Genomic DNA, 13,287 nt, shown 5'->3' with positions numbered 1-13,287 from the left:
TGAATCCAGTTTTAGCTTCAAAATGTTGTTGCAAAACAGCATGCAAACAGTAAATAACATAATGCCCTCAGGTAAGTTTATGGCGACGTGCCTTTAGGTTTATATAGTTCTTCAAGGTGTAATTACAAAAATATAGGTATTTGAAATGTAATATTGAGGCTATCATTCTTTACAATCCAGATGATCTATCCTTGTTCCTTGAGGGTTGGTTCCTGATGATTTTCTAGCCCGCCTTTCTCTAGGAGTCGATAGCTGATTGATTGAAGTAATTGTTCTGTGATTACCAAAACCTGGACCGAGTAGCAAGAACTTATATTTTCAGTTTACTATTCCCATACTCAGTGTTGCCAGGTAATGAAGTACAAATATTTAATTATTTAAGCACAATTTTTAATTATTTGTACTTGAGTAATGTAAGTTACCCAGAAGTGCAATGCCAATGCTATAGTAGCAAGTACTGAGCTAATACAAATATGTCAGGCACAGAAGTGTTGCTGGAGCTTTTACATAGGTCAGTGGGTCAGAGGTCAAAGGCACTCAGTGGTCTGCCACCTTAAAATATCAAGCCATCAGTGTGACACCAGAAACATAGTATTGGTGAAATGGCGTCCAGTTTTTGTCCTGAAGATTTATCACCCTCTCAGCATGCCTAGCACCTAAGACAAGATGCTACTAGAGGATTTAACTGAGTCATGTGTATTTCATTAAGGTTTCATCTAAACTCTCCAGGACTGGAACTGATCACCACTCTGCTAGAAAATGATTAGGTTGTCTCTAACTGAAGTGGCTTCATTGAAATACCCCTGTACTCCTTTTTGCGGTCGTCCTAATGAACTAATCTATAATTACACATTTCCTGCTATTCAGACAAACATTTTTTTCAGATTTGAAATGATACATATTAAATCAGGGAAGATGATGGGGAATTTGCATGAATATTTCAATAAATTATATTCAAGACATGACATAGAAACCCTTGTCCTGTCAGTGACTCTGTTAATATCTTAAAATTGATTATTTCTCTATTTTATGACAGAGCGCCACAATTCTTCATATTATGAAACATTATAGTGACACCCAGTGGCCTGGGTGTTTGAGATTCCATACTAAATCTATTTTAAACATGGCTGCTAGATGTAGTGGACCCGCTCTATTGAGAACAAACTGGTTCATTTTGAGGACTACAAAGCAATTTGATGCTTCATCTCATGTGAGCTGCACTTGTAAAAATGTAAAAATAAATAAATAAAAAAATAATTTTCATAAATAATTTTGCTGAAAAAAATGACTTATTGCTCCTTTAAGCAATTCAGTTTAAATAATGAATTAATGACTTAAAGATCAGCGATCTCACAATGTACAACATTCAAATGACACTAATGCAGTAAAATGGTGATCAGCAGCAACATGTGTGCTGTTTTATCAGGTTATAGAATAGGAAAAATCTCACTGCAGGACAGTATTGTATACACTGTGCACAATTATTAGACAAGAGAGTATTTTGACCATGTCATCATTTTTATGCATATTTTCCAACTCCAAGCTGTATAAACTTGAACGCTTATTGGATTTAAGCATATCAGGTGATATGTATTTGTGTAATGCGGGAGGGTGTGGCATAAGGAAATCAACACCCTATATCAAGGTGTGCATAAGTATTAGGCAGCTTCTTTTCCTCAGGCAAAATGGGCCAAAAAATAGATCTGAGTAAAAAATTGTAAAACGTCTTTCAGAGGGACACAGCACTCTTAAAATTGCTAAGATATGGGGGCGATCACAGAACCATGAAGTGTTTTGTTGCGAATAGTTAACAGGGTCGCAAGAAACATGTTGAAAAAGACGCAAATTAACTGAATCAAACGTTAAGAAACCAGGAATCCATTATCCTGCAGTGCTGTCATATTCCAGAACTGAAAACTACCTGGAGTGCCCTGAAGTACAGAGTGTTCAGTACTCAGAGACATGGCCAAGATAAGGAAGGCTGAAACCCATCCACCACTGAACAAGCCACACAAGTTGAAACATCAAGGCTGGGCCATGAAATATCTGAAGACAGATTTTTCAAAGGTTTTAAGGACTGATGAGACGACAGTAACTCTTGACGGACCAGATGGGTGGGCCCATGGCTGGATCAGTAACGTGTACAGAGCTCCACTTTGACTCAGATGTCAGCAAGGTGGGGTACTGCTATAGGCTGGTATTATTTAAGATGAGCTAGTTGGACCTTTTCGGGTTGAAGACAGACTCAAAATCAACTCCCAAACCTACTGCCAATTTTTAGAAGACACTTTCGTCAAGTGGCGGTACAGGAAAAAGTCTGCATCTTTCAAGAAGACCATGATTTTTATGCAGGACAATGCTGAATCACATGTATCAAAGTACTCCACTGCTTGGCTAGGCAGTAAAGGCCTTAAAGATGAAAGAATAATGACATGGCTCCCTTCCTCACCTGACCTAAATTCTATTGAGAACTTGTGCGCCCTTCTTAAATGGGAGATTTAAGGTGAAAGGAGAACAGTACAGCTCTCTGAACAGTATCTGGGAGGCTGTGGTTGCTGCTGCACAAACATTTGATCAACAGATTAAGAAACTGACAGACAGAAGGCTTATGACAGTATTGATGTTAATGAAAAGTGACCAGTATAGCCACCTTTTTTTTAATGTCAGATGTTTATTTGTAAATTGAGTTATTTGCACTTTAACAGATGAAAAACAATAGATGGAAAAACTTCTGCACACCAACAGTTGCCCAATAATTATGCACACACATATTGACCCAAGAAAGCCAAAACCTCTTTTATTTTCTTAAATATTCAGATTTGAGGTTTAACATTTTGGGTTGACTGAGAGCACTGTAGTTGTTAAATAATAAAACGAATACCCAAAAATACAACTTGCCTAATAATGGTGCTCACAGTGTATGTTGGTTTCCATAAGCAATTTTCTGTTGCCCTCCAGTCTGTGGAAGCATATTTGGAGGTTATTCTTTGTGCTGTATTTTACTCTAGAAGTGTGCATGTCAGTAAACACACTTCTAAAGCGGTGTGAAATTTGCAGAAAATACATATTATGAACAAGTTAGCATACCTCTGAACAACTGTACTACAACCAGTTTATTGATCCTTGTATTCGACTGCCCTCTGATGATTATAATCCATTAGCTCACCTCTACTAGAACAAAACATTACTTTTTAGTTTTTCTTATTTTTGATCAATATAATTGCATATAGGTAATATGATAAATATTTAAAAACACTTTAAAAAAAACAAAAAAAAACCAAAACTTTACACCATTTGGCAATATTCATGTTTAATTCTGTAGTAAGTGCTCAGGGCAGTAAAGCAACGGCATTGTTAAATACTGGGGATGGGGCCAACTCCACAGAGCATGGTACATACAGCAGAGAGACATCGCACTCTCTCAGAAGTCCACTAGGGGGCTTAAGAGCAGTAAGTACAGTTGAAAAATATTAGAGAAGCGCGGGGTGGGGTGGGAGGGGGAGGACATTTAGATAAATAACTTCAGAATAAGTATAACTCAACTTATAAAGGTTTGACTGAAGAAAAAAACTAAGGGTTAGAACTGAACATTTCACAACAGAATGTTCATATTTTCTTGGCATAAAAAACCCTGAGTAAACTATGATAAAGTCAAAAAAGTTACATTTTCTCAATTAATTTTGAAATTGACTTACAAGGGCCTCTGGAATGTGTCAGATATAAAAAAGAAAGGGAGAGAAGAAAGCAGTGTGGTGTCGAGGAGAGAGAGATCACCAGGCTGCCTAGAGTTTTGCATCTCCCCCCATTCTTCACTCTCCCAGAATCACGGTAGGTGAGGGGTAAAGAATGGGTATTCAGTTTGGAGAGGGAGTCAATCATGCAATGTGTTAACTTTTCTCTTGACATTTTTCCACTGTTTTGAGAGAACGGCGGTGCTCTAGACTCAGATCAGGCTATGGAGGGCAGGTTCCAGTCACTTGCTGTGGGGGGCAGTAGAGCTGTCTGAGTTACTGCTGTTTGCACTCTGCAGGTGGGGCCTCCCCACTCTACAGGGGGGGGGACAGAGAGACACAGACAGGAAAAGAAATGGGGGGAATATTTGTTAAAATATGATCACTATTCAACACTAGTATAACGTGGGAAGATGAGTTTAAGTATGAAGAGACAGGGCATATCACAAAAATCAAAGAAAAATGACTTATTTGGATAATTTGGCACTTATTTGATCACACATTTACATCTTTTAGTATTAATCCTTAGTTGACTTATAAATGAGTTAACTGATGTACTGTAAGAAACATCTCTGCACCACTCTTTTGTTCTTGAGATATACCCTTTAATGAGGAAACAGCACATTGCCCAACAGCCTCAATCTAACTGGAAGTCCCTTACTGACAGGTTTATCTAATGGTTCAACTCAGAAAAATGAATTAATTCAGGTGTTTGGAACAAACCATGTTGGGCTATGGCCAGAGCTGCTAACATCTTACACCTCAGCAGAGTGTATCCAACCATACATGATTTGGATATCACTGTAGTTCACCAAGACTGAGAGGTTGTGAAGCAAGCCTGATATGACTGGCTGGGCAGTGTAACAAACATGTGAATCTGCCTAGATACAACAACTTGGTTTACTAATGACTACGGACCCCAACATGGAACTGCTGTCATAAGTAGGCCAGTTTTTGGCCCAACCAAAAAACCTGGGGTCTTCTAACGCACAGCAACATGCACTGTACCCAGATTCTGGCTTGGTAAACTGAAAGCATTCTAACTAGCAAGCTACAGTAACAGAAGACAAAAGGTATCGGCATAAAGGCCTTTTCCCACTCCTCACACCAGACAACCAATTCTTAACTTTCCTCAGATTATCTACCAATCAGATGAAAGCAAACCAAGCCCATCTTCATTTCACATAGCAATAGTTTCTATTCAAACTGAAATGTAGAGTCTCTAGACCAGCTGTGACAGTGAGTCTGGACAAGGCCTTTATTAGACAGAACTAAACAAAAGGAATACATTTGTTTAATGGCATGGCATTTTGTGGCACAAGGGTGTGATGGGGTTAACAGTTATAAGAAAAGAATGTGGGTATGTGGGTTAAAATAGGAGCTCTTATGAGCGGTAGCGTGCAGAGTACGAGTGCGCAATGAGCTCATGACATTTCTTCCTTACCTAGAAATGCATGAGGTGAGAAATGATTTATGCCTGTAAGCAGGGGAGAGGCAGGGGGAGAACAACCACAACCGCCATTAAACCTCAAATTGCTTTAAAAAAAAAAAAAAAAAAAAAAAAAAAAAAAAAAAAAACACTGAGAAGAACAACAAAACCCAACCCCCCCCCCCAAACCATTCTGTTACCGACAAATATTCATGAGACAGTGTTATGATCAAATCCAAAACCAACCTTAGAATCCCTTTCCTCCTCTTCTTCCTCCATATCATCATCATCATCATGGTCCTGTTTCATATACAAAAAATGTTAACATTTCTTTTTTAATCTGTTCAATAATATGTCAAAAAAGTCCCTAATAACAAAAGGTTATCACTCAAGTCAACCTACCTCCTCTTCACCCTCATCAAGCTCCTCTTCCTCAAACTGTACACACACACACACCCGCATGATGGTATGCACACACAAAAAAAACACAAACACAATGATGAACAGTTATTTGCATGGTCCTAATATCACACAGTATTCTATTAAAAAAAATTGATGAAGCCCTCATTACAGAAAGACCATTGTTGTAAGAAATATTCACATACACTGTCATCGTCCTCCAGGGCCTCCCCGGTGAAGTAAAGTACAGCTCGTGGCACTATTCTCTCTCTAAAGAAGTGACCAATCTCAAAATCTGTAGTTAAAGTTAACTCTGAGTCCTCATCCTGTCAGAGCACATTGAAATCAGACAGGCAAGTGAACAACAGACTGCTGCACCAGTATTCCCAACCCAGTCCATCTTCAAAATCGCAACTTGGCTAACTTTTAATTAAGAGAGGCAAGGAAAACAAACTCACCAACTCACTATCTGGGGAAACTGTGAAGGGAGGCACACTTGGTGTTACAGACAGCTTCAGTCATTTAAACAGCTCAACATTTGTCCTTTATATTCTTAACATCAACCTCAATCTGTGTACCTTTAATGGGGTTGAAGAAGTTAAAAAAAGAGTCAGCGGGCACTTGCTTGGTGACCGTCCTGATGATACCCCTCCCCTTGTGCTTCTGTTTCTTCTTGATCGTTTTGAATGTAACATCTTTGCCTTTGTGCCAGTCAATCTCGCATCTGCCTCCAAGAAGAGAGGAAACAGGGTTTTTTTTTTTCTCCTTGCAATGACTTCACATAGCTGGCTGAAAAGGTGCTGCGTGTTTAGGCGAGCTTCTGTCCTACACCTGATAGCAGTAGTGTACTTATGTGAAGTAGTGTGTTGTGGTCAGCTGCAGACTACCACCCAAATACAGACTGAATTAGTACTGAGATGTCATACCCTTAATATCAAGAAGAAATCAGTCGATTTACTCAGTATGCGGAAGGGAATAAACATTTGACTTGCTGTCCAAGTCCTGACAGTGGAATGAAAACAGCATTTAAAAAATAAATAAATAAATAAAATCCCGCCCCCTACACCAGAGTCTCACTCTCAAAAAGACATCTGCTCACCCCTCACAGCTGATAATCTCTGGCCCTTCAAAAGAGAACGGTTCTTCAAAATCTGGTTCAGATTTCATCTTGTAGACTTTTGTGAGGACTGTGTTTTTGAAGTAGTTATTAGGTTCAAAGTGAAATTCTAATGTGAAACTCTGCCAAAAGAAGAGACAAACCCAGTGTTACAAATACAAACACTTCTGCACTCTCTGGTTATACTGTACACAGCTCTGCTGGAAGGCACCTCTACTAACAATGACCTGAAACCTGACCGATATATACCAGAAATTTGAAAGGCATGTCCTTTAACAGTGAAGTTTCAATTCAGCCTTGAACTAAATAGCAGTCAATAGAAGAGAATTCTCTTTTTAAAAACTTTCATATACAGTAATAAACTTGGAAAAGACCCTATAACAACTACAAAATGAGTAAAGTGCACATAAATCATTCCTTCCTTACCATAGGTTCACCAGGACCAGAAAATATCACTTTAATGTCTTGTAGGTGTCTAAGTATTGGCTCATCATGTTCCTGGTGGGAGAAACAGCATTGCAGATTTTTCACACACACCTCTTCAGTTAGCAGTTACATATAAAGACAGGACAATTAAGATCCAACAGTTTTGTTTGCAAGCTGCATAACTTGAACTGGACAGAGACTACAACAAACAAAAGAAGATCCAAAAACTAAAATGACCCATTTGGAAACTTTCCTAATTGGTCACATAGCCATGGTGGATGGAGTTTAGTATGAATCCATCATTATAATGATGCAATGGTAACTATAGCACAGTACAATTTACATTCAGGGCATTAGGCAGACGTTTTTATCCAGAGCAACTTACAAAAGTGCTCCGTCATCTCTCATAGAATGTATTCTAGCCAGTACAGTAGGTTAGAGTTCAAGATACCACTGAACTAGAATGCAGTTGAAATTCAAGGATCAATGCTGATACCTACAAGTGCAATACACACATAAGCTTTATCTCAGACAATGATAAATACAATAAACAATATCCTACAATAAGTACTAGAGTTTCAGTTACTAGACATGGGTGTAGGTCATTTAATACTCCACAAATAGATGGGTCTTCAGTTTGCGTTTGAAGACTGCAAGGGACTCTGCTGTCAGGACAGCAAGAGGAAGTTCATTCCACCATCTGGGAGCCAGGACAGAGAATAATGTTCATGTTTGTCCATCATGAAACTTGAAGCACGGTGTTTCAAGCTGAAGTATATTTTGGGTTCGAAGTACTCTGGGTACCGATCAGGCTTTTGAAGAATAGACAGTAACAGTATATTTTTTTTTTTTTTTTTTTTTTTTCAACATAAAAAGCTTCTGAAGGTGTATAACACCAGTGTGTCAAATTGGCAACTAGTGAAGCTATCTACCTTAAAATGTTTTAAAAGAAACTCATGCAGTGGGGCAAGCAAAAATAATTCCAGTTATATTTGAACGTTTTAATTACTATAATATCAAATGTTCCCCCTGTGATGGAGACCATCACCACCTGAAGGACAGGGCAGTGTGATGGAGAGGGTGGTATGACTAAGACCAGCACTCAGGAAGATGAAATGGGTGAGCGGCCAGAGCACACCAGCATTGCCTGCAAGACCTGAGTTTGAGACCAAGTGTGGTTACTGACCTCAGCTTTTGCTGCAAATTGTCTCAGAAGTGGGTTGGTACCATGAGGCCATTGAGGGTGTGCCCATGGTAAATGGACCTGCCCCTGCTGTGAGGGGATGGCGTGAACACCTGGTCAGAGACATGGGTATGACCCTGGACGAAAGGTGGATGGGCGAAGGACACATGGGGGGGGGGGGGGGGATGTGTGTGAGGGACACAAACACACACACGGTGTGCTCCTCGAAGGGTGAGGACAGTGTGATGAAACCAACACTCTGCAAAGTAAACATGGCATCCTGGCTGCTTTTCCTGAGAGCTGGCTTTTTGCTGGTCAGAGTACATGTTCATTGACTGCAAAACCTCTGTATATTACAGAGTGTGGCTACTCGATTTATGCAGTGCTGCAGCACACAAAGGCCTATATTAAGTAAAATACAGTGCATCGACATAACTTGCACAACAGAGTGTGCTGGCTGTGGTCGGAAAGTTTGAATCTAAACTAATTCCAATTGTCCGCGGACACTTCCTTTTTGGAACTAATCCTTCGCAGAGGTCTGCTTCAGCCTCAGTTGCGCCTACATTTCCCTTCACACATCAGCTTGGTTTTATATCTCCAAAATAATACTGAGCAATTGTCTTAGCAATGGTAGCCAAGTTCCAAGTGTGCCAATTTTCCCACTCACGTAGGAAGTGTAACATGGCTTTTGACTAGCAGAGGGATTAAATAGAAGCAAAGTAATAATTGGCATGTGTCATCATCACTAAAAATAGTTAAACATAAGGCTTAACACTGCATGTGTTTTTGTTTCTAATGACAGTGCGGGGCTTTTCTGTGTATTTGCTAGCTGAAGTTGTTCCTGTTCATTTTGTCTCATGAGTAGGGCTGTTACTGATTAGCCATTTTCAGGCTCATCACGGTATCCACAGTATGCCAGAATTCATTTCATGGCACTGTATCATATCAGTATACCCTTGAAACTGATATAAAGCCCATCTCCATGTTAAAGGAACCTAAACCCTTGGGCCATGGTGGAATGATGACAGTGGAATGGAGCGTAGGGCTACTGGCTCACCTGTAGCATGTCACTCAGCATGTCCACACTGCGGAAAATGGTGAGCCAGAATTCCGGAATTCCTTTGGGGTTCTCCGGGGCAGCGCCCTCTGTCTCTGCCTCCTTCTTCTCCTCTATGGAGGCTTTATTCTGCAGCTCATCCTGAAAAACAGGCGGCCGGGCTCCAATTACATGCCTCGCTCTCCCCCACAATACAAGGATGCACTCCACGGCGCAGACATCTCTTTCATAATGTAGCTGAGTAAGAGGATCGGACCCTCCACCCCTCCATACGAGACCGTGGATATAAAAGATGAAAACAAATAAGCCCTGACTCCGTATTTCTACTTCAAGCTAATCTAAAATTGAGCCCTGAATGACTATATCCCTTAGTATGAATGTCTACGCTTGCTCCAAAAACAAATGTAACTAGATGTGTTTGCATGTACTCTGGTCCTCTTCATCCCCAAAGACCCATTTTTTGGGAACGGGTGTGAAAACGCTGAACAAGAGCACAGACTAAAATACAACGTATGCCAGATAAACTCTACTGTAAATGAAAAACCAGCATATCTAGTCCAAAGCTGGCGATCTAACTGCAGAGGAGCCCTGAATATGAGGGGTAAGATGTGGTACTCACTGCGAGTTCTTCATCCTCGTGGTCACTCTGCCATTCGCACTCTTCATCCGTGGGCTCCACTGCACCCGTAACAATGGCTTTCCTCTGCAGCCAAATGAATGAGAGAAAGTGAACTGACTCAGCTCTGCTGAAACTTTCTAAGCAGATAAGAGGAACAAGCTGAAACCCCAAGGCAACATTTCAAAGCAACTGGTTCATTTTTGGGTTGCAGGCAAATGATTCAGGCCTTCTTTCAAAACGTGGACCAGGACTATTGAAATCTCATTTCAACATTCAACAGTGAGAACTGTTTAATAAAGTTGAACTTTATACATTCATAGCTCATCATTTTCATGCAGCTCCCACATAGCTCCCAAGCAGACCACTAAATTCTAAAGTTACTATAACCTCAACAGTATTAAAAGCAGGAAAAAGCAGACCCCTACAGAGCTCAAGTGTGAACATGTTCTTGCTCTGCATTTTTCAGTCAATCCCAGCAATCACCTTGTCAAACAGTGGCTGATACAGTGATGCATACTTTCTCTCCAGCTCGTGCACCTCCTCATAAAATTTGGCTTCTACGTGTGCACTCTTGACCTGCAGATTCTTTAAGGCCTTGACTCTTCTCCTGACGGGCGGAGGTAAGCTGAGAGAAGGGAAGAGGACAGACATTTTGTGAGCAGATGGAGTCCGATTGTGCACAGCTGGACCAGCCTATTTTGCTACTTTCAGGAGGAGGGGAAGGCAGAAAGATTCAAAACCCCTGCTTTATTGTGAAAGACTACACTTAAAGGATAAAGGGGCAAGTACATCTGAAGGTGTGCCTAGTGGGCAATCGTTACTCCCAACCAAGTCGCTGAGATCTCTGGCACAAGAGCCCATGCCCTATTATTATTATTATTATTATTATTATTATTATTATTGTTGTTGTTGTTAATAATAACATTATTATTATTATTATTATTATTATTATAAGAGATTTAGCCAGTGTTCCAACAACTCAGGACAATCAAAAGAGATCAGTAAAGGAATGAGTAAGTAAATGTGGCAATTTTATCAGCCTACATGAAAATCATATGAAAAGCAGGTGAAACTCAAATGAATTCTGGAATTCACAAACCATCAACCAACCTGTTCAACTAAAAAGTGGCCAAAAACTGAATCATTCACTGAATAAATGTTGCTGCATTCTTAATTTACTGTGGCCCTAAAACAAAACCCAAATGAGAGTAGAACTTGAGGAAGGTGGGCAGCAGCTGCCCATGAAGATCTTAGTCCTGACCTGTCCATGACACAAGGACTGTGTGTGATGCTGTCTAGTCTGTCTTGAAGAGCTGCCAGAGCCTGTGGGTTCTGCATGACCTGGTCACCCGCTTTACCTGCAGATACACAGTCTGGTTAGCACAAAGCAGAAATAGACACCTAACTAGGAAAATGCAGAAGTACATTTTTTATACAAGCAATAATAATTGGAAATTGAAGGCGATATGAAATTACTTTCAGGCCATTAATGATACTTTTGCCTGAAACTGTACTGAAATAGGAACTGACCAAACAGTTCTCTATAGTTACTCCATTTGAATGTTATTACCAGGGTAACTCCGTTTACAAAAAAAGGATTTAGCCAGGGGACCAACAGACAGCAAGAGATTAGATTTTGCCCATATGAAGGACAAAAGCACTTTGTGACAGTGCTAGCATGTACAGATTTAAAGCATGTCTCCACATCTGTGAGGGAGAATGGGGAGGGGGGGCTCTAACTGACGCAACATGTTGGCAGTGCAATATCGTCATCATAAAAATGTGACACTTTACACTACCCATGCCAGAATGCCATCTTGGAATAAACATGCAGTGTACAGAAGACTGTCCACATGCTAATAAATATTTCCCCCTCCATAACAAATGATAAAGACAATTGAAGATCTTAGATAGGTGCTAAGATATTAGTTATTTTACCTTTGGCTTCATTATTATCGCCGTCCATCTCATAAAAATGCTCAAATTTTCTGTAAACAAACATTTTAGGAAAGTGTTAAGACAGCATTCCAATAAAATAACTGTAACCAAACAAATGCGTTTACCATTCAACCTTGTTGACGAGGAATCATCAGCACTGCACAAATAATCAACAAAAAACATTTTTAATCTGGATTAACAGCTTGTTCGTTTATTGTTAAAATATCAGACTTCGCGATGTTTAAGCAGACACAGCACACACAGCTGGATTAAAAGGATAGCTGTATTTCATTTAAATTCACTACTGTACCTTAATGTTTTGAAAATATTAAACGTTCACTATGTGGGAAAATGTCCAGCGCAACTCGACGACGCAGCTGGTTTTAACTTTCCTAGCCAGCCAAGATAAAGCACTGCCCGTTAAACACGGTGTAAAACACACAAGAGCTACACGTTTATGAGGGCTGGCAGCCATGGTATGGAGTAAAACACTACGCTGATACGGTCTGCATATAACAGCAGTGGCTGTTTATTCCCTCGACAAAACAACGTCTGGGCGGTGCCACAAGCTGTAGTTAGCAAGATGGCTATGCTACTTAAAAACGCGCTAGCTAACGATAGCAAAATTACCACTGGTTTTCTTAGCCAAACAGCTGAAGTGTAAATGGTTTTGATGGTTTTAATGGTGCACTGATATAAGGACGGATTAGCTAGTATAGACATCGAAGCAGACCTGCTGTGACAAGTCTAGCTAGCGGTAGCTAGGCTAATTTAGTGACAGGGCGCTGACAAAGCTGATGTTACGCAGCAAATAAATGACAAAACTGCAAGAGAGTAATTTCTTGTGATTTACTATGCCTAACAATAAAATTCACTCGCCAATTAAGAACATTCTTTTGACAATACAAGCTCTTCCTGTGGGTGACTGATTTTCTTACCTTTCTCGGAGCTGTTTTCGTTCACATTGGTAGTTTCAATGAAGCGGCCGACTTTGAAGCAATGCGTGAACCTCATGGGGCCCCGCGGGCAACAGCGCCGCCTATTCGGGAACTTGCCATTCCCTTACCAATTCTGAGAGATGATGGAGGCATGTCACTGCAGTTCAGAGTGACAGGTTTACACAGTTCAAGAGATTTATTATTAACTGATCACAAGTTATAAGTGAAAACGCAATTACTAATAAAAGTCCTTTACTTCATCGTCAAGATTACATCCTTGACTTAATCGTCAAGATTAATTTTTAATTAGAATTTTCCTAGACACCCCAATTTTCTGTCTGTAAAGTACAAGCAAATGGATAAAACCGCCAGGGTCATACATTTCGGGCCTCTGATCTAATCAAATGTCTCTACCAAGAAAAAAAAAGATTGAGAATTACTGGTAGTAGC

The 13,287-nt window shown here is 40.1% G+C and overlaps 1 protein-coding gene across 4 annotated transcripts; it reads right to left on the bottom strand.

Annotated features, from left to right (window-relative positions):
* Window positions 1-2,617: 2,617 nt before the first annotated feature.
* nap1l4b (nucleosome assembly protein 1-like 4b) lies at window positions 2,618-12,965 on the bottom strand. Of its 4 annotated transcripts, none has more exons than XR_014119555.1 (15): window positions 12,838-12,965; window positions 11,900-11,949; window positions 11,223-11,319; window positions 10,445-10,586; window positions 9,962-10,045; window positions 9,343-9,483; window positions 7,103-7,174; window positions 6,659-6,798; window positions 6,138-6,283; window positions 6,018-6,037; window positions 5,766-5,885; window positions 5,563-5,598; window positions 5,407-5,460; window positions 3,088-4,046; window positions 2,618-2,959 (listed from the first exon to the last, which is right to left on the bottom strand). XR_014119555.1 is itself a non-coding variant. In XM_035520979.2 (15 exons), the coding sequence occupies exons 2-14, from the start codon at window positions 11,925-11,927 to the stop codon at window positions 5,203-5,205; spliced, it is 1,086 nt and encodes a 361-aa protein (XP_035376872.1). In that variant the 5' UTR covers window positions 11,928-11,949; window positions 12,838-12,965; the 3' UTR covers window positions 2,618-4,046; window positions 5,176-5,202. The 4 variants fall into 4 exon arrangements, 3 of the variants coding, with proteins under 3 accessions (XP_035376872.1, XP_035376870.1, XP_035376871.1); XM_035520979.2 differs by adding an exon at window positions 5,176-5,208 and having other exon boundaries at window positions 2,618-4,046; XM_035520977.2 differs by having other exon boundaries at window positions 2,618-4,046.
* Window positions 12,966-13,287: the final 322 nt, after the last annotated feature.

This window comes from Electrophorus electricus, chromosome 23 (genome assembly GCF_041902795.1).
Source record: "Electrophorus electricus isolate QZ-2024a chromosome 23, ASM4190279v1, whole genome shotgun sequence".
Lineage (NCBI taxonomy): Eukaryota > Metazoa > Chordata > Actinopteri > Gymnotiformes > Gymnotidae > Electrophorus > Electrophorus electricus.
Note: the sequence above shows the minus strand (reverse complement) of the source record. Positions and strands in the feature narration are given on the sequence as shown.

Excerpts from the sequence above, each read along its gene's own strand:
- nap1l4b (XM_035520977.2), bottom strand. The coding sequence starts at position 11,927 with ATGGACGGCGATAATAATGAAGCCAAAG. Across the intron at positions 10,587-11,222 it reads AGTCCTTGTGTCATGGACAG|CTTACCTCCGCCCGTCAGGA; the intron begins GTCAGGACTAAG and ends CCCTTCTCTCAG. Across the intron at positions 10,046-10,444 it reads ATCAGCCACTGTTTGACAAG|AGGAAAGCCATTGTTACGGG; the intron begins GTGATTGCTGGG and ends ATTTGGCTGCAG.